This window comes from Dermochelys coriacea, chromosome 3 (assembly GCF_009764565.3).
Source record: "Dermochelys coriacea isolate rDerCor1 chromosome 3, rDerCor1.pri.v4, whole genome shotgun sequence".
NCBI lineage: Eukaryota > Metazoa > Chordata > Testudines > Dermochelyidae > Dermochelys > Dermochelys coriacea.
In genome coordinates, this window is record NC_050070.1 from 185959444 (window position 1) to 185979965 (window position 20522).

The 20522-nt window shown below is 40.3% G+C and overlaps 1 protein-coding gene across 2 annotated transcripts in view; it reads left to right on the top strand.

Annotated features, from left to right (window-relative positions):
• EML6 (EMAP like 6) overlaps positions 1 to 20522 on the top strand; it is a 386982-nt gene that overhangs the window by 354847 nt on the left and 11613 nt on the right. For both annotated transcript variants that reach the window (XM_038397422.2, XM_038397425.2), the window contains 6 exons: positions 39 to 137; positions 2966 to 3139; positions 6360 to 6568; positions 16747 to 16904; positions 18164 to 18278; positions 19800 to 19988. In XM_038397422.2, the coding sequence (XP_038253350.1) occupies positions 39 to 137; positions 2966 to 3139; positions 6360 to 6568; positions 16747 to 16904; positions 18164 to 18278; positions 19800 to 19988 (944 nt within the window). The remainder of the gene's footprint in view (positions 1 to 38; positions 138 to 2965; positions 3140 to 6359; positions 6569 to 16746; positions 16905 to 18163; positions 18279 to 19799; positions 19989 to 20522) is intronic.

Sequence of the window (20522 nt, forward strand, 5' to 3'; positions counted from 1 at the left end):
ATACTATTTTTAATAAAAACATAATTGAATTTTCTTAGGAAGTCAGAGTTTCTACCTGGAGCATACGGATGATATTCTCTGCCTCACTGTGAACCAGCACCCGAAATATAAAAATGTTGTGGCTACCAGTCAGATTGGTAAGCGATTCTCCATATTAACAAAGTATTACTTAAAATTTATCGGGGGACTGATTAATTGGGGCTGGATGCATTCATATTTAGGAATCTGGGAATTATCAGAGTTACTTTTCCCAGATTATCCTTTCATTCTTAATGAAATCACCAACTTTCAGCATTTTCTTATTATTTAAATCTGTCTGTCATCTCTGAATTTTAGATCATGGGACATCATGTCTTATAATAATGTGAAAAAGAAAAAAATTGAATAGGACTGCTAGTATTGCTGGTAATCCTCTCATTTATAAAGAGTCCACATTCTTGCTCCCACCAAGCCACTGTTCTGTAGTATAACAGAGACATTAGTGAACAATGAAAGCATTACAATGAAACCACCTTCATAAAACCTCAGAAAGTGAAGCAGAATAAGAGAAAACTGCAATGAACTCCCTTTAGTAGTAAAAAATAGTTTGAGCTCCTAAGGCCCAATTCTGAAATCATACTTATGTGAGTAATCTTTACTCACATGAGGGGTTCCAATGGGTTACTCACAGGACTAAAAGCTGCATGATCAAGGCCCTTCAGATGCAAGCTTCAAGATAGAAAAATAGGGTCTGATTTCCCTTTTCACTTAAGCTGATTTAACACTGCTGTAAGTAACTCCACTGAAATTTGCACAGTTATTCCTGATTTTACACCACAGTAAGTGAGAGAAGACTCAAACCCATAACTTTTATACTAATGAACCTTAACAGTGAGACAGGGAAATGTCAGTATATCAACACCTTGACAAATTGTCCTTGCCAGTTGTGAGATTCTAAGCATGATCAGTTCTCATTGAAATTAATACAAATTTGGTTATTGAGCAGGCTCAAAGGTAGGGAAAATATATTTAGCTATCTATTAGCCTTATTTGAAATACAAGTTTAAAATATTAATATTAGGAAAAATATTCAAAAAAACTTTTACAGTTTTTTACTTCTGCCAAAAGAGTACCTAGTGTGCTATTGCAAAAGAAGATTTTGCAGTTTCTTTATTCCTTGTTTTGTTATTAAAATTGACATGCTATTTATAGAAGATTAGAACTTGCCTATAAATGCATCCTGGGCTAAAACTCAAAATAAAAAGGTTTCAGGACAGGAGCAAATGTTATTTTATACTTTAGGGGAAAACAGTTCAGCAAAAAACAGACACATTCTGTTTGCTATTGTCTTCTTATTCTCAGGGTTTTTATAACATTTAAAAAGAAAAAATGCCTTTTTCCTATTGTTCTCACTCTGTCTGCCTCTATCTTATTCAAGTGACTCCACAGTGTCCAATTAAATTCATTAATAATATTCTATAATAATAATTTACATGTATATAACACTTTTTATCCTGAAGGGTCCCAAAGTTCATTACACACTAGCTATATATGAGCTCTCTGAAATGCATTCACTTCTGGAGTGAACCATAGCAAAGCATGCTGCACAACATTGAGGAGAAGAGAAATATAAGAACATTTACAAAAAGTGCAGTGGAATCTTTAATGCCCACAGAAAGCATTGTGTGTTTAACTTAACATCTCATCTGACAGAATAGTTGACTCTGTAGTTCATGCAACAATGCTAAAGTAGAGCTCAGTCCTACAAAGATTTAAGCTTGTGTGTAATTTTACTCATGTGAGTAGTCCAACTGAAGTCACCAGTTTAAGTGAAAGGAGAATCTCACCCTATATTGCTCTCCTGATATTTGGGGTTACAAGGTCATTTTCATGTAACTCTCATCAGAGTAGCCCTTACCCATGACTTCATTGGGACTACTCATTTGAGTATATACCCTTACAGGATTGGAAGCTAAGTTTCAATTTCTTATATTTGGAAAACATTCACTCATAGTATCTTGGAGATAGCTTTTACTATCATGTCCTAAATTTTGAAATAGAACCCAAATTGCATACTTTTTCTGAGCCCTTTAAAAAATATGTTTAGGACCTGTTATACTCACATGTTCCTTAGAATAAAATACGTGTACATTTTTCTCAACTAGATTCCTGTGATGGGATGGCATGAAAAAAACAAATTTTGCAGAACAGCTCCTTTCTTCTTTTCTGTCATTGTTTAATAAAGAACCCATAAAATCAGTGTTTCTGACTTTTAGTCAATATTCTACATAACTATCAACACATTTTAGTGTAAAAATCACTTAATGTAAAAAAGCCTGCATAGCTCTAGCATTAAATACCTTAATTAAAACAGGGGAAGCAATCAATATTGTTGTTTTATATTTGTGTATAAAAGACAGTGTTCCTAAAGAACATCATTGATATTCCTGCTTTTTTATTTTGTTTATTTAATCCATATCCATTTTCAATTTTTTAATTTTGTGCTTCCTTCTGGTGCTGAGGCTGAGTTCAGCATTAGAAACATGACTTATTTCAGCTATTGTTTTCCCTTGGTTCTTCCTCATTTGCTGTTGCTCTCACAATGCAGGTGACATAACAGAATTTCCAGGTAAGGCTGTTTCCTGAGTTCTAGTCAACGCAATTATGTAAAAGTTTCATGTTACCTGGTTGTATCTGTGTGAATTGCGGATACAAGTAAAAACATCTACAGACAGTTTATTTTGCATGAGGCTCTCCATAAGTATTTTGTTGATCATTTAGAATTTGTTTTATGTCATGAAATACAGTAATTTTCTCCAATGTTTCATAAGCTATTACAAGCTTCTTTTTTTTTTAGTTGTGTGGTTCTTAATCTTTTAAAAAATTTTTTAAATGTCTGTTTAAATGCTGTTCTTGAAAATGCTTATTTTACATTGAAGCCTTCACATAGAATTAATTCCATTTTAATGCATATCTTTGCATTAAGGTACAACTCCTTCTATTCATGTATGGGATGCTATGAATAAGCAGACTCTTTCTATGCTGCGCTGCTTCCATGCCAAAGGGGTCAACTATATTAACTTCAGTGCTACTGGCAAACTTCTGGTGTCAGTAGGAGTCGATCCAGAACATACTATTACTGTGTGGAGGTGGCAAGAAGGTAAATCTAGAGCCCCTAGCTCTTTATTATTTGCAATTATTTACTTTGTCAGTCAAGACTTTGTGATTAGCCCCATGTGTGACACAGATAAATCAGACGACAACTCTTCTGTACTAAGTGGTCCATTCTATCTTCAATAAATTCATATAACTATCATCAAGGTGAAATTCAACCTAATACACAGGGATTACACAAGGATATACATCATCGGGGCAGCTGTACTGATTTTGCCTCCCAAGCTGCCGCGGCGGGAAGGGCGGCGGAGCTACTGCCGAATTGCCACTGTGGGTCATGGACTGCCGACCCATTCTAAATGCCGCCCCAAGCACCTGCTTGGAAAGCTGGTGCCTGGAGCTGGCCCTGTACATCATGTGTCAAGAAACGCAATAGGTGTGGGAGATGGCTCTGTTCTGTAATACAATTCCTGGTTTCCACTTATCTAGCAGAGAAGAAGAATGTGACTGCAGACTCTCTTGGTAATTAATAGAACCTCATTAATGGTCCTTAAATCAGGGAAGTTTTCATCAGATCTTCCAGTGAGAGATGTGGAAAATGGATCTCTTTGCCACTCACTGCACAAGAAACTACTGGCCTTCTGATCTTAGCTCTAGGAGAAGACCATACACTAGAAATTGTTGCTTCCTTCATTTGTTATGGAGTGAGGCTCCTGTATGGCTTAATTAATGGTGCTCCAGAATGTCACAGTTCAGGGCAACTGCACCTGTATTTTTAACATGGTCCAGCAAGGGCAACCACTTTAGGTTCCCAGCTCCTCATCCCTCTTCGGCAGAGACCCATGTCTCTCTCCCTCCTGACCAGCGTTTTCCTCAACTGCACAGTTCCCTGCCTATACTGTGAGTTCCCCAGCAAGCCAGACTACCTAAAAAGGCCTGTGTCTGAACTTTGCTTTCTCTCCAGAGGCTATAAACAGAATAATTACCACAGTTGTAAGTTACCACACAGCTAAGCAAGCACATTTAATCTTAAAATGAAAGTTTTACAGATAAAATATACTAAAAACAATAAACAAATCTACACACATGCTAATAAGCTTACCAGAGATCACCCCCTGCTCCAGCAAGGGCTCTAGTAGGTGATCAGTCCTTCAAACTCCAAACGGGTTTTCTATGTTTACAAGTTCATAACGGTATTTTGCTTGGAACAAGAACACCTATGTATAGGTTGGCCTTTAGACTGCTTGGGTCTTTGATCTTCAGAGACTGAATCAGTCCGACAATGGTTCTCTCCTCAGGGCAAAGCTTCAAACAAGGTTGGGTCCTGAGGTGGGAATATGCATTCCTCTCCCTCCGGGTATTTCCTAGAACACACATTTAACATTGTCCCAAAAGTTCCTTCTTGCCTGGAGTATTGTTTAAAAAAATGATTCCTCTCCTCTCAGTAACCCCTCATTTGCCAGCAAAAAACTGCAATTGCAGCAGTTGCTAATATGCAGACAGAAGATTTGTGGGGCTTTAGCCAGGAAAGGAAGTTCTGGGACATGTCTTCCCTGGCTGGAGCCTGGCAAGCCTGCCTGCAGGTAGGGCAGCAGCAGTGAGAGGGACCTGCAGCCCAGATGCTGGGGCTTTCTACAGAGACATGGGGAGCTGGGAGCTCCATACTTCTCCCTACACTCTCTGGGGGTTGGGGCTCAGCACGTCCTTCCTTTGGTGCAGCCTCCCCCTCCCTCCCTCCCTCCTTGGCAGGACATAGCTTGGAGATGTACTGTGCAGCTCCAGCACCTGGGCTGTAGCCCCCTCTATGCTACTGCCCTGCCCACAGCCTCTTCTCCCAGCCCACAGCCCTTTACTTCCTGTGCAGTCTCTTTGCCCAGGCAGGTGTGTGGGGCTGCAGCCCCAGAAGGAAGCACTGCTCCTATCTTCCAAAAAATGTGTTAATAAGAGGCATGCCATTGCCAATATCCAAATCCCATTACCATTAAAGTCAATAGGACAAGATTCGTTCTCAGCAAAATGTTGCTATGAATTGGAAGTTGTCAGTATCTTGACAACTTGTCAACTAATTAATAAAGTGTCAATAGTTGGTTCCTATTAAGTGGAATCTATTCTAGTTCTTTGAAACTTATAACACTTCTTAGGGTTTATATTGACCAGCTCTCCTCCCTAGAGAAGTTACATACAATCCCATAATAATATATAAACTTTGTATTTATAATCCAATAGACTCCAAAGCTATTTAAACTTAATTCAATAAGATCTCACAAAGATATTGCAGGAAATTGCTGTATCTGTCAGACAGACCAGGTCAGGAGACGCAATGGTTCAGTGATCTTAATGGCTCCATAAGATTTAGTTTTCAACCCTGCAGTAAGTAGATCAGTGATAATAATTCCCATCAGGCTGAGAGTCTGTATGTAATCACTCACAACCAGGGCAATTCGCTCATCCTGCCACTATTTTTCCCATTCCTGCACAGTGTTCCCTCTAATTTTTGACAGGCCATGTGCGCAAAAAATTTCTTCTGTGCAAATTGTGCTTCTGTGCAAATTTTTGTGCGTGTGATGTTTCGCTGTGTGCACGGGGTTTAGGATCTGTGTGCGCATGCACACCAGCATAGCTTAGAGGGAACAGTGCTCCTGTATATCCATCCCTATAAGGTTCTTCTCCACAAGCCTGATATTAAAAAGTATTTTCTTTGTATTTGGTATGGACTAAAACCCTTAAACCCCAAAGTTTTAATTGCATTTGACTTATAGGTATTGCAGTTTTTAAAAGGGCCATGTCTCAAATGGTTCTGATTGTATTTTTTAGTGGTTTGACCTGGCATGCTTGCAGTTAGCAGTTCATGGCATGGCTCATACTATCAAGGTAGAGTGGCCCCTAAACTAGTGTTCTTCTTTGAGTACTGGTCCCTATGTGTATTCCACTATGGGTATGCATGCACTGCATGTACCCAGAGCCAAAGAATTTTGAAAGTAGGATCCGTTTGTCGGCACATCAATGTTTCCTAAGTGTGGGTGTTGTGAAGGGCTAGCCAGGGACAGGGGTCTTGCAAGATGTATAAATTATGATAAATTAAGCAATGGTGCAAGGTGGGTGTGTTTATTTCTTTTCCTGAACAGGGACTCATCCTTTGGTGTCTGGGAAGTAGTGCCCTAAGCCATGCAGTAGTATTAGTCAACTTATTTTTATAAAAGCACATGGAAGATTAATTTTGCAGGTGACTTTAGCATTATTTTTAATGTCTTCTTAATTTAAAACAGGGGCTAAAGTGGCTAGCAGAGGAGGACATCTGGAGAGAATATTTGTTGTAGAGTTCCGCCCGGATTCAGACACTCAGTTTGTGTCTGTTGGGGTAAAACACATGAAGTTCTGGACACTAGCCGGCAGTGCTTTACTTTATAAAAAAGGAGTCATTGGTTCCAGGGAAGATGCCAAAATGCAAACCATGCTTTCTGTTGCCTTCGGAGCTGTGAGTTCAAATTGCTTGTTATGAAATTTCAATAATTTTTTATTAAAACCTGAAAGTATCAACACTAGTTTGGATGAAATTCACTGCAATGTGGATGACCTATGCAAGGCTCTGTGAACCCTTATTCCACACTTAAACCCTTAACTTGAGACTTTTAAATGGTGCTCAGAGCATTGCAGGGGTCCTCTTGAACTGGGATTTGTCCGATAATAAATATCCTTTGGAATATTAGTGCTTACCTGGGACATCTCCTGATGTGTTTTTTATTTCCAGTACTTAAATTATTTAGCAGTTAAGCAGTTAATTTAGAAAAATTTAATATTTTAATTTTGTGATGACATTTTATAAAAAAAAAAATTCCCATGATGTTATATGTGACATACTGTAGTAATATAGCTTGTGATGACACTGTATAGTCCTTCCTATGTGTTCTTTAGGGAACAAGTTAATGGCCAAATTTGATTTTAAGGGCACACGCAGATGTGCATTAGCCTGAAAATGGAGTGTTAATGTGAGACCAGAATCTTATTCAGTCTTTGCATCTTGCAGAAACCCCATGCAGATTATTCTTGCCAGGGATAGGTATACTCTATACAAGACACCAGTGGTAACACTAAACCTGCCCTTAAACTTCCATGCTAAACAACAGGGCCAAGATTTTAAATACAGGTACATAAAGATAGGCTCCTAACTCCTCAGTTAGGTGCCCAAATAAGTGACCTTATTGTCAAAAGTGCCTGGCACCCATCTGCTCCCTTTGATTTCATGGAATTACAGTGTTGTAAAACTGGAATAATGCAGTGGAGAATAAGGCCTAAAACCACAGCTGCTGTAGACTATACTATTAATTATTTCTCATTACATAAGTTCCAAGGTGTAACCCAATTACTTGTCATCACAAAATTCTTTTCATACATGAAGGTCTACCTGCGGACAAGTCAAGTCTGTTCTTCAAGAATGTGTCAGTGTGTATCCCACTGTATGCATGCATATTCCTCATGTGAGAGACCAGAATTTTTTGAGGATCTGTGTGCACTGAGGCCAGGCATGTATCTTGTGCTTCTTCGTGCTCCCATGTGAGGGCATAAAGGGTGAGGCGGTGGCTGCTCCCCGCCCAGAGTTCCCTCTTACCACCTGTGGCAGCAAGATGGAACCTGGAAAGTGTTTGACCCCCTACTTCTGAGCTTTGACTAAACCTTCTGCAGACCTTCTGAACTCCTTTAATTGTCTTGATCTTCAACCTCTGTGTTCATATTGACCCATCTAGACCAATATCGATAAGAACATAAGAATGGCCCTACTGGGTCAGACCAAAGATCCATCTAGCCCAGTATCCTGTCTTCTGACAGTGGCCAGTGCCAGATGCCCCAGAGGAAATGAACAGAATAGGTAATCATCAAGTGATCCATCTCCTGTTGCTCATTCCCAGCTTCTGGCAAACAGAGGCTAGGGACACCAGTCCTGCCCATCGTAGCTAATAGCCATTGATGTACCTATTTTCCATTAATTTATCTAGTTCTTTTTTGAACCCTGTTATGGTCAACTTCACAACATCCTCTGTCAAGGAGTTCCACAGGTTGACTGTGCGTTATGTGAAGAAATACTTCCTTTCATTTGTGTGACCCCTAGTTTTCATTTGGTAACCCCTAATACTTGTGTTATGAGAAGTAGTAAACAACACTTCCTTATCTACTTTCTCTACACCAGTCATGATTTTATAGACCTCAATGATATTTCCCCTTAGCCGTCTCTTTTCCAAACTGAAAAGTCCCAGTCTTATTAATTTCTCCTCATATGGAAGCCATTCCATACCCCTAATAATTTTTGTTGTCCTTTTCTAAACCTTTTCCACTTCCAATATATCTTTTTTGACGTGGAGCGACCACATCTGCACACAGTATTAAAGATGTGGGCGTACCACATATTTATATAGAGGCAACATGATATTTTCTGTCCTATTATCTATCCCTTTCTTAATTATTCCCAGCATTCTGTTCACTTTTTTGACTGCCGCTGCACATTGAGTGGATGCTTTCAGAGAACTATCCACAATGACTCTAAGATCTCTTTCTTGAGTGGTAACAACTAATTTAGACCCCATCACTTTATATGTATAGTTGGGATTATGCTTTCCAGTGTGCATTACTTTGCATTTATCAACATTGAATTTCATCTGCCATTTTGTTGTCCAGTCATCCAGTTTTGAGAGATCCTTTTGTGGCTCTTCGCAGTCTGCCTGGATCTTAACTATCTTTAGTAATTTTGTATCATCTGCAAATTTTGCCACCTCACTGTTTACCCCTTTTTCCAGATCATTTGTGAATATGTTGAATAGGACTGGTCCCAGAACAGACCCCTGTGGGACACCACTATTTGCCTCTCTCTATTCTGAGAACTGACCATTTATACCTACCCTTTGTTTTCTATCTTTTAACCAGTTACCAATCCATGAAAGCATCTTCCCTCTTATTCCGTGGCAGCTTATTTGCATAAGAGCCTTTGGTGAGGGACCTCGTCAAAGGCTTTCTGAAAATCTAAGAACACTATATCCACTGGATCCCCTTGGTCCACATGTTTGTTGACCCCCTCAAAGAATTCTAGTAGATTGGTGAGGCATGATTTCCCTTTACTAAAGCCATGTTGACTCTTCCTCAACAAATTATGTTCATCTCTACGTCTGACAATATTGTTCTTTATTATAGTTTCAACCAGTTTGCCCGATACTGACGAGCTCCAAGATCCTCCTAGTGGACAAGCCAGTGTCATCCAGCTCGCTGTCAGTAGACAGACTACCCCCAAAACTTGCACAGAAAATACTATGCCAAGAAAGTAACCAGCATAGTAAGGCTTACAGGCCTGTAATTGCAGGGATCACCTCTGGAGCCCTTTTAAAAAATTGGTGTCACATTAGCTATCCTCCAGTCATCTGGTACAGATGCTGATTTAAATGATAGGTTACAGACTACAGTTAGTAGTTCTGCAATTTCACATTTGAGTTCCTTCAGAACTCTTGGGTGAATACCATCTGGTCCTGTTGACTTATTACTGTTTAATGTATCAATTTGTTTCAAAACCTCCTCTAATGATACCTCAATCTGGGAGAGCTCCTCAGATCTGTCACCTAAAAAGAATGGCTCAGGTTTGGGAATCTCCCTCACATCCTCAGCCATGAAGACCATTGCAAAGAATTCACCTCACCTTGATCATCCAGTGGCCCCATTGGTTGTTTAGCAGGCTTCCTGCTTCTGATGTACTTTTTAAAAAATTTCTATTACTAGCTAGACCCTCTTGTGACATTCCCCTCTGGTGTTCTCTGGACCGGTAATCCACTAGGTCACTCCAATTCTTGACTCTGGGAGCCAGCTTTACGCACCTCTGCTGTGGGAACCCAGGAGCCTCTGGCATGTAAGCTGCTCCTTAGATTGTGCTACTGAATGAAACTAGCAATATCTCCGGTCCCAGACACAACCCTAGGAACCTCCGTCTTGCAGTGTCCAGTTATGCCCACTGGAAGCTACAACTTTATAGGAGTTCGTCAATTTAACAAAAAAATTGATATGTACCAGGCTTGTTATCCCAAGAGGAGTTTCTGACATGCTTCAAACCAAACACATGCTTCAGGTAGAATAAACAAACAGATTTGTTGACTACAAAGATAAATTTTAAGTGATTATAAGTCAGAGCATAACAGATCAGATTTGGTCAAATGAAATAAAACCAAAATGCATTCTAAGCTGATTTTAGCATTTTCAGTACCCTTACAAACTTAGATGCTTCTTCCCCCAGGCTGGCTGGTTGCTCTTCAGTCAGGCTCTCCCCTTTGATCAGCGCTTCAGTTGCTTGGTGTGGTGTCTCTATAGATGTAGCTGGAAGAGAGAAAGAGAGCATGGCAAACGTCTCTCCCTTTTATCATGTCCTTTCTTCCCTCTTGGCTTTTCTCCTCCTCCTTCAGAGTCAGGTGAGCATTACCTCATCACAGTACCATCCTGACCAAAGGAATGGGGGTGACTCATTCAAACAGATCATTTTGTTCCTGTGAGGCTGGGCTAGGTTTGTCTCATAACTGCCCTGATGAGGTGAGAACTGCCTCTCTGCTCTTGGAGAGCTTTTGCCTGGACTTATTTTAAGCCACGAGGATGCATTTTAGCCTCATAACTATATACATGAAATTATAACCTATAACATTACTGTAACAATTACTATAACATCACTATAACAACTATGCTTAGTGCATCATGAGCCTTCCAAAGACATCCAACATGACAAACTTCGAACTGGATACCACACAATCATTTTACAAGGATGAACGTGGGGGTACTGGGTGTTCCCCAAGGTACAGAGCATCACACACACATAAACCTTCATTTACAGACCTCCTTGTGCGAGGCTGTCAGAGTTCCTTCCCCACTCTGAACTCTAGGGTACAGATGTGGGGACCTGCATGAAAGACCCCCTAAGCTTATTCTCACCAGCTTAGGTTTAGGTTAAAAACTTCCCCAAAGTATAAACTTTGCCTTGTCCTTGAACAGTATGCTGCCACCACCAAGCAATTTAAACAAAGAACAGGGAAAAGACTACTTGGAGACGTCATCCCCCAAAATATCCCCCCAAGCCCTACACTCCCTTTCCTGTGGAAGGCTTGATATTAATATCCTCACCAATTGGTACAGACCCAAACCTTTGGATCTTAAGAACAATGAAAAATCAATCAGGTTCTTAAAAGAAGAATTGTATTTAAAGTAAAAAAACCACCTCTGTAAAATCAGGATGGTAAATACTTTACAGGGTAATCAGATTCAAAACATAGAGAATCCCTCTAGGCAAAACCTTAAATTACAAAAAGACACAAAAGCAGGAATACACATTCCCTCCAGCACAGCTTATTTTACAAGCCATTAAACAAAAGAAAATCTAATGCATTTTCTAGCTAGATTACTTACTAACTTTACAGGAGTTGGAAGGCTTGCATCCTTGATCTGTTCCTGGCAAAGGTCTCACACAGACAGACAAAAACCTTTTTCCACTCCCTCCAGATTTGAAAGTATCTTAGTTACCTTAACTTCTTAACCCTTTACAGGTGAAAGGATTTTGCCTCTGACCAGGAGGGATTTTATAGCACTGTACACAGAAAGGTGGTTACCCTTCCCTTTATATTTATGACAGAGGCTTCTTAACATGGCATGCTCAAAATCTATGAGCTTCAAGCCCTATCCATTCTGTGATGGATTAAGTCCTTTAAAAGATGGGCATAGTAAGTGCCTCTTCTATCTCTGAGAGTCCCACATAGCTAGCAGATGCCCAATGTGCCTGTCATTTTCTGCTAGAATGCAGAAGTTGCAAGACAGAAGCCTCAAATTTCACCTTTTGGAATAATCCATGAAGATCTCACTAGAGCCGGAGGAGAGAAGCTCCAAGATCCACCTAGTGAACAAGCCAGTGTCATCCAGTTCTCTGTCAGTAGACACCCAAAACTGGCACAGAAAATACTGTGCTAAGAAAGTAACCAGCATAGTCACCCTGTCACCAAAGCCACTGGCATCATTGGCATCACAACAGGCACCGACACTGTCATAAACATACAGCTAAGGGTAAAATAAAATCTCTTCTTTACCTGTAAAGGGTTAATCAGTTCCATTAACCTAGTTGGCACCTGACCAGAAGGACCAATGGGGAAAGAAGATACTTTCAAATCTGTGGGGGGAAGGTTTTTGTTTGTGCTGTTTTTGTTCTCTCCAGAGACAAAGAGAGAGACTAAGCAAGTAATCCAGTTCCTACTGAATGATACATCTAAAATTACAGAAATAGTAAGGAAATGTGTTAGAGTATCTTTTGTTTTAGCTTGTGAATTTTCCCTATGCTAAGCGGAAGGTTTATTCCTGGTTTTTTTGGTAACTTTAAAGTTTTGCCTAGAGGGGAATCCTCTGTGTTTTAAATCTAATTATTACTCTGTAAAATTATCTTCCATCCTGATTTTACAGAGGAGTTTCTTTTACTTTTTTTTCTTTATAATAAAAGTTCTGTTTTAAAGAATCTGGTTGCAGTTTTTAGTGTCCTAAAAACCCAAGGGTCTGGTCCATGCTCACCTTGTTTACTCTCAAGCCTCCCCAGGAAAGGGGGTGAAGGAGCTTGGGGGGATATTTTGGGGAAACAGGAACTTCAAGTGGTCCTTTTCCTAAAACTTTGTCTAACTGACTTGATGGAGGCAGCGATAACATTCCAAGGACAAGGAAGAATTTGTGCCTTGGGGAAGTTTTTAATCTAAGCTGGTAGAAATAAGCTTAGGGGGTCTTTCATGTGGGTCGCCACATCTGTACCCTAGAGTTCAGAATGGGGAGGGAACCCTGAGAAACACCTAGAATGTCAAAGTCCAGCGCCATCAGGAGTCGCTACAAACATAGAGGCAGAGACTCCAAGGGAACTTGCTGTCCTTCCATAAGGACAGAAAACACTAAGTCTCTGGAGAAAAATCCACTAGGCCTCCCATGGCATCAAGGGCTATAGGAAAGGAGCAGACTACAGTGTATGAGACCCTGCTGGCACCAAGCCTGCTGCAGGACTGCACCCTTCAGTGTTAACAGTGACTATGGAGGACAGATCTAGGGGATAACCAGGACAACCACTAGTGCCAAAGGACATGCCAGTACAGACCTTGGTACTGAGAGTGCCATACATTTCATCCATGCCTCTAGAAGAGAGCAACTCCTCACCAGGTCATATAGTCTCCCTGTCCTCAAGTACAGAACCCTATCCCCTCAGGTCAGTGGTCAACACCAGGGGGAGACCTCCCTGATTCCTCAACATGAATCAGCTACCACCACCTCTTCAGGACTGGCATAAGATTGGCCACTACCTAGAGAGCCAACTGTACTAATACAGCAGGCCATGGTGGCCCTATTACTAGGGTCCACTGTCTCAGTCTTCACCACACTTGACAAGAGGAAGAAGTCACTCTCCCCTTCAGCATTGCTGGTCAGACCGCTGCCACCGGAGAACCAGGAAGAACCAAATCTGGGGCCAAAGCAACTCCAACACCCCCTATCACCAGCTAAGGACTCTCATCTTCATCTTGTGACAAAGTGACAAAAGTACCAGTGTCTGATGACTTTAAATCATTTCAGTGGCACCTTCTGCGGATTGCTGACACTCTGAAGATAGAAATAGAAGTGATATCAGAGAACCCCCCCCAAGCTATTTGACATCCTGTTAGCTTCTGGTCAAGCCAGGATTGCCTTCCCCATAAATGAAGAACTGCTTGACCCAGCCAAGGCCCTGTGGCAGGCATTTGCCACAACAATGAGGTACCAAGTACCTTCAATGTGATTTGAGGACTTCTACACACACTCCAAGCCCAGGCTCCTTAGTTATGAACAGGAGAAGTCTAAATGGAGCAAGAGTGGCCCCAAAGACAACTGAACCTATTTGGGAAAAAATCACTGTGACGTTGCAGTTTATATGATTTTAGGAAAATATGCTAATGAGTGTGAAAATAATGTAATTGGAATATGCTGCATGCAAAAGGTCTCTTGTAAGGTATCATCACAAAGTTTATAATCTACTGAGTGTGGTCATCCTATGTATATAAATGTATCACTCTTGTATCTTAAACTAGAAATATAAAATATAACTCTGAGGTCCTATTGTAGTTATGCAAAGTGTGGGCCATTAATGGTGGTTTGGAATCTTGATGGCTCCCATTAATCAGGACAATTGACTGTAGATGGCTCTGCTTGCTTTCAGGCCTTCCTGTGAATCAGGCTGGGAGGAATGAAGGCTTGGGGGTCTCACAGTACAAGTGACCACGTCATCTAGTACTGAAATCCATCTTAAACCTGGTGCTTTTCCATTTAGAAGGCAGGGTGGAGACCCGGAGAAACAAAAGATTCCCACCTTGTGCCAAAGCTATATAAGGGGGTGGAAGAGAACAAAGGGGGCTGCAATCGTGAGAAATCCCCTAGCTACCACCTGAGCTGGAACAAGGGCTGTACCAGGGGAAAGGACTGTGCCCAGACTAGGAAGGCATCCAGTCTGTGATAGAAGCTTATTGAAACACCTGAGGGTCAGGTTTTATCTGTATTCAGTTTTGTACTGTATTAGGCATAGACTTGCATGTTTTATTTTATTTTGCTTGGTAATTCACTTTGCTTTGTCGGTTATTACTTGGAACCACTTAAACCCTACTTCTTGTATTTAATATAATCACTTTTTACTTATGAATTAATCCAGAGTATGCATTAATACCGGGGGTGGGGAGGGAGGAGAGGGAAGAAACAGCTGTGCATATCTCTCTATCAGTGTTATAGAGGGTGAACAATTTATGACTTTACTCTGTATAAGCTTTATACAGGGTAAAACGGATTTATTTGGGGTTTGGATCCCATTGGGAGCTGGGCATCTGAGTGTTAGAGACAGGAACACTTCTTAAGCTGTTTTCAGTGAAGCCTACAGCTGTAGGGGACATAGTTCAGACCTGGGTCTGGGTTTGCAGCCAGCTAGCATGTCTGGCTCAAACCAGGCAGGGCACTGAAGTCCCAAGCTGCCAGAAAAAACAGACTTAGAAGTAGTCTCAGCACATCATTTGGCAGTTCCCAAGGAGGTTTCTGTGATCCAACCCGTCACAATCACATTCTTCTGCCTCTCTATAGCTTCATCTCGCTTACTGCCATATCTAACTTGCTGAGTATGACTTCTTAAATTGGGACAGGGCAATCAGTTTGAACCCAGTGGAGGCACTGATACCAAAGATCCTGGACTCTGTGCTGCTCCTGAAAAAAGGTGGCACTGGCATTCAATTCTCTCCAGGCCCACCTAGCAATAATACTGGCCTATCACTCTAATACAGAAGCACATAATCTTTTCACATCCAATGGTATCAACATTCTTTAAAGGCCTTCTTCATACCCTGTGGTTTGACACCTGGTTCTTTGGTGGGACCTCGGTATCATTCTTGTGAAGCTCATGGATCCTCTGTTTGAACCATTGTCAGAAGGCTGCATATACTACCTTACCATTAAGGTGGTCTTCCTGGTGTCCATCAGTTCAGAGAGTCAGTGAGCTCCAAGTTCTCATAGCCAGTCCACCTTACACATACTTCTGTAAAGACACAGTGGTGATGAAACCACACCCCAAGTTCATCCTTAAGATACTCTGACTTTTACCTAAACCAATGAATTACTGTGCAAGTCTCCTTCCCAAAGCTGCATTCAATGCTGGGAGCGGAGAAATTACACATCCTGGATGTTTCCAGAGCTTTGCTGTATTACTTACCTTAATAGGCCAAGCCATTTTGGCAGTCTCCCCCAACCTTTGTGGCCATTTCTGGTTCATCCAAAAACCAAGATATCTCATTGCAGAGAATCTCCAAGTGGATCACAAAATGCATTTACACTTGTTAGCTGTCTGATAAGCCTCTCCTTTTCATCATCAAGGCACAGTCCACCAGAGCACGAGCTGTGTGCATTGCCTGCTTCAGAAATGTTCCAGTCTCTGAGCTCTGCAAGGTTACAACATGAAGTACACTAACTCTTGTGAAACATTATGGCTTTGATGTGGTGAAGAGGGCAGATGTGACATTTGAGAGAGTAATACTTCAATCATTCTCTGACTTATTAAACTGATACTCCTCCCTCCCACCATTCAGCTTGACAGTCATCTACAGTGGGGCCCACACTGACACACATTCAAAGAAGAAAGGATGGCTACTTACCCGGCAGTAACTATGTTTTTTTGAGATGTTGTAGGTGTGTATCTCACAACCTGCCATCCATCCCCACTTTTTAGAGTCCCCACCTAACAAGGGATTTGAATTGCAAAGCAACTGAAGGAGAGTTGTGGCCATCTCACCCTTTATGCCTTCATGTGAGAACACAAGGAGGCACCAGGCAGACGGTGAATGTGTGGCCCCAGTGGACACTGAAAATTTCAGTCTTGTACACACAAGGCACATGCACACCTACAGGGAAATCCACATTGATTACAACATCTTGAAGAACCATAGATACTATAGGGTAAGCAATTCTTCTTTTCCAAAGTATGATTTTATTGAAGTACTAGTGTTGTATCACAGTGGACTTTTCTGTGAGAAATACAGTAACAAGAAGAGTTTTAATTCAGTTTCCTAAAGAAGCAGTAAAAATGTTATTAATGATTTCTACAGTGGAGGTTGTTTCTGTTTGTTACAGAATAACCTTACGTTTACTGGTGCCATAAATGGAGATGTATACGTGTGGAAGGATCATTTTCTGGTTAGACTGGTGGCAAAAGCTCATACAGGTCCAGTGTTTACAATGTACACAACTCTTCGAGATGGACTAATTGTAACTGGAGGGAAGGAAAGACCGTAAGATACACATCTTCCTAAAATACATTGTTTATGTCTGTGTCAAATTATTAGATTATTATTATTTATACAAAGGCCTAGATGTGCATAATGCTTCATAGATATATAAAAAACAGAGGTACCTACTCCACAAATCTTATAATCTAAATGACACAAAACACAGCAAGGGATGTTAATAAGTAAAATAGGGAGGGAGGATATGGGTCACAACAGTGAAATGGGGAGCAGGAGGAGCAGCAGTATGGCAGCAGAGGTAACTTTTGTGCAATCTTGCTTCTATTTTGTGGGGTTTCTGACCTCCTGCATAGTAGAGGCTGACAGCAGCATTTTTGTCATAATTGTTAGATTTACTCAAATTCCAGACTCTCTCTTCTGACCATTTCTTTATCTTTGATTTACAAGATATTCTGTTTTCCAGAAGTCAAATATACTTTTTTCAGAATTGACCACTTTTACAGCCAATATGATAGTGGTTTGAAATTAATTAACAGAGAGACTGTGGCAAGGCACCTTCTCGGTCTCACCAGCCTCAGCTGTTTTTAGCCTTGGTGAGACGGGCTTATGGTAAAACAGTCCCTCTTAGCTGCACAGGGGCAGTCCGTCCTTCTCTTAGCCAGTGTTTTTGGCTTGTTTTTCTCCCTTATGGGAGGGATTGCAGCCTCTCCTCCTGGAGAGGCTTGCTCCCTTGCTGCTACTCACCTACTGGTAGCTTGACTCCTTTTCTCTCACCCCTCCCTTCTCCCCAGAGGGGGAGGGTTTAAAAAGGTCTCAGGCAGCCCTTAGTTGGAATCAGATGATCCTAACTGACCTCATGTAATTCCCTCTCAGTTGATCCTAATTGATCTCTGGTAACCCTTTCTCCGCTGAACCTGATTGAACTGTAGTCACCCCTCCCCAGTTGATAGGGAGGAGAGGCTTTTAACTTTCTGGCACTGTTTTCTCCCTTTCCCTTGCAGCCATTTGTCCTGAATTTATCACAAAACTTATTTGCTGTTTACATCATGGTAGTGGTAGTAGTAGTACTGCTTTGGAAAATATGCAAAACAATGGCTTGATACACTCATTTTTATTATTTCCTTACCATAATACAGTAATGTGACTTCTTGAAATACAGTACAAGGAGATAATGCGTATGTTTTGATATTTAAACAATAATTTCTAAAAAGTACTACTTAGGCAATGAAATCTGCATATTTGATAAATTCCAGTCAGTGGGAAGGAGAATTCCATATAATATTTGACAACATATTCTTTTTCAGGACAAAGGAAGGAGGTGCTGTAAAATTGTGGGACCAGGAGATGAAGCGCTGCCGAGCATTTCAGCTTGAGACAGGACAGCTCGTTGAGTGTGTGCGCTCGGTTTGTAGAGGAAAAGTAAGTGAGTCAACATGACAAGTTTTACAATTTACTGCCTACTCTTATCATAAGAAGTCCCTATGTTATTCTTGATGTTGTTCTTGTTGCATGGGGAGCAGGAAGAGAGCAAAGAAATTATAATCACTGAGACCCCTCTAAATTTATGTGCAAAAAATTTTATGTGCAAAAATTTTAGCTCAGTTTGCGTGCACTAATCTACTTGATTTACATGCCCATTTGCACATTGAAATATGGGATATGAATTCCAAAGGGATGTATGAACATTTTTAGAAGTCTGGCTAAAACTGGGCTTCTATGAGACAAATGCTGTGCTTAGATCAATGCATGTGGAACTTCAGAGAGATTCCCTATGACTTCGTGGGAGTCACACATGCATCTGAGGGCAGAATTGGCTTTAGAACCTTATTTGGTCATCAAGTGAAGTCAGTGAAACTACTCATACGCTTAAAGTTAGGCACTGCTTTTAAGTACCTTGCTAAATTTAGACCTTGGAGATTTAATATAATGTTGATTCATGTGCAACAGCTCTTAAAAACAGAATACTTTTGTTTTGCATTTGTGTAATATATGGCGGTATTTTTAGATGTAAATGATAGATAAAGAATACTACTTTAAAAGGTAAATTGCAACATTTGATTTAAACTGTATAATCCTGAAATCAGTAATAGAATACACTATAATCCTAAACATGTTAATTATAAATAGTTTTCTATTTAATATAAAAAAAGTAAAAAATTTTGTAACTTAGCCTGAATAGTTGATTTTTTTTGCACCAGTAAAATGTAGACATTATGGCCTGACTTTTATGGTAATGAGCAAACAATTGCACATCTATATTTTTAGGCACAAACAGTACATGTCTAACAGCTATTTGCACATGCTGATACATAATGATATTGGCTCTATTTAACTTTGTATTATTGGATCCTAGGAATTCAGGGTATCCTTGATCTTCTAATCATTTTGTGTTAGTGAACTACAGTCAGATGTTCAAATTCAGTGGCAATAATAATAATATTACTGTGGAGGAGATGCAGAGATATAGAGATTCAGTGGTAAAAGAATATAAGATAAAAATAATGAAAGATAAAGAATGTGGAAAACATTGACATTTTTTCCTAATCTTGTGGATGAATGTTGTGTTCATGGCAGTCAAGTACTGATAACATAGGTAGGTGCTACAATTTATCGTGAAGCCTGCCACTGCATCTGAATCCTTCCAACATCACTGCTACTCCACTTCTGTGTCTGTCATGAGTAGAGTCTGCCAGTCATGCAAAATTGTATATAAACTCTATAATCTGGACAAAAAACCCCTAGGGATTTAAACCAGGATTTGAAAATTGGCTTCTGGAAATGAAAGGCTGATTCACTTAATATATTGTTTCAAGATGCTGAAGGAAGCATAAATCAAGACTAGTTATAATAAGTTCTCTGTTACACATCTTATATTTTAATGTGTTGATATTATGTGCATTATTTTGATAATCTGGTTCTCACCGTATTTGACTACAACAGGGCAAAATTTTAGTGGGAACCAAAGATGGGGAAATACTTGAAGTAGGAGAAAAAAATGCTGCTTCAAACCTGCTGATTGACAATCACATGGAAGGGCAGATTTGGGGTTTAGCAGCTCACCCCACAAAAGACATATTTGTCACTGCAAGTAATGATGGAACAGCAAGAATCTGGGACCTCTGTGACAAAGTGAGTACCGTTTAAACTAAGAAGCATGTCATCAGTAGCAGTATCATTACATAATCAAGATTTTTCCAACTGTGAGCTATGTGTTGCCCTCTGTCCATGTATGCAACTCTCTTTGAAGTATGCACATATACAGGGCAGTGTTTGTCCCTATATTTCCATGTTGTTCCCATCTTAATCTGTAGTTGTGTGAGAAGGTCTTTGGTGATATGGTTTATTGCTGTTTCTAAAAGAAATGTATCTGCATTTTGCTGAGATGTGCAGCTATTTGAAACCTCCCAGGCTTAAGAAGTGCTTTCTGTCATGTATGACTGTGAAATGTATTTAAAAACAAAGTTTAGAAGTTATAGAATGGCTTGGGTCAATGTTCTAACTGAATGCAAACAGCTAGGGTGCACAGAGCCAGCAGTGGGGAAAGTATACACTGTGCCTTCAAAAACTGTGTAAAAAGTGCTCCAAAACTCCCTGTCTGCAAACATAATTTGCATTAATTATCTGGTTGAACCTGGGTTATGTCTACACTACTGACTTCTGTCA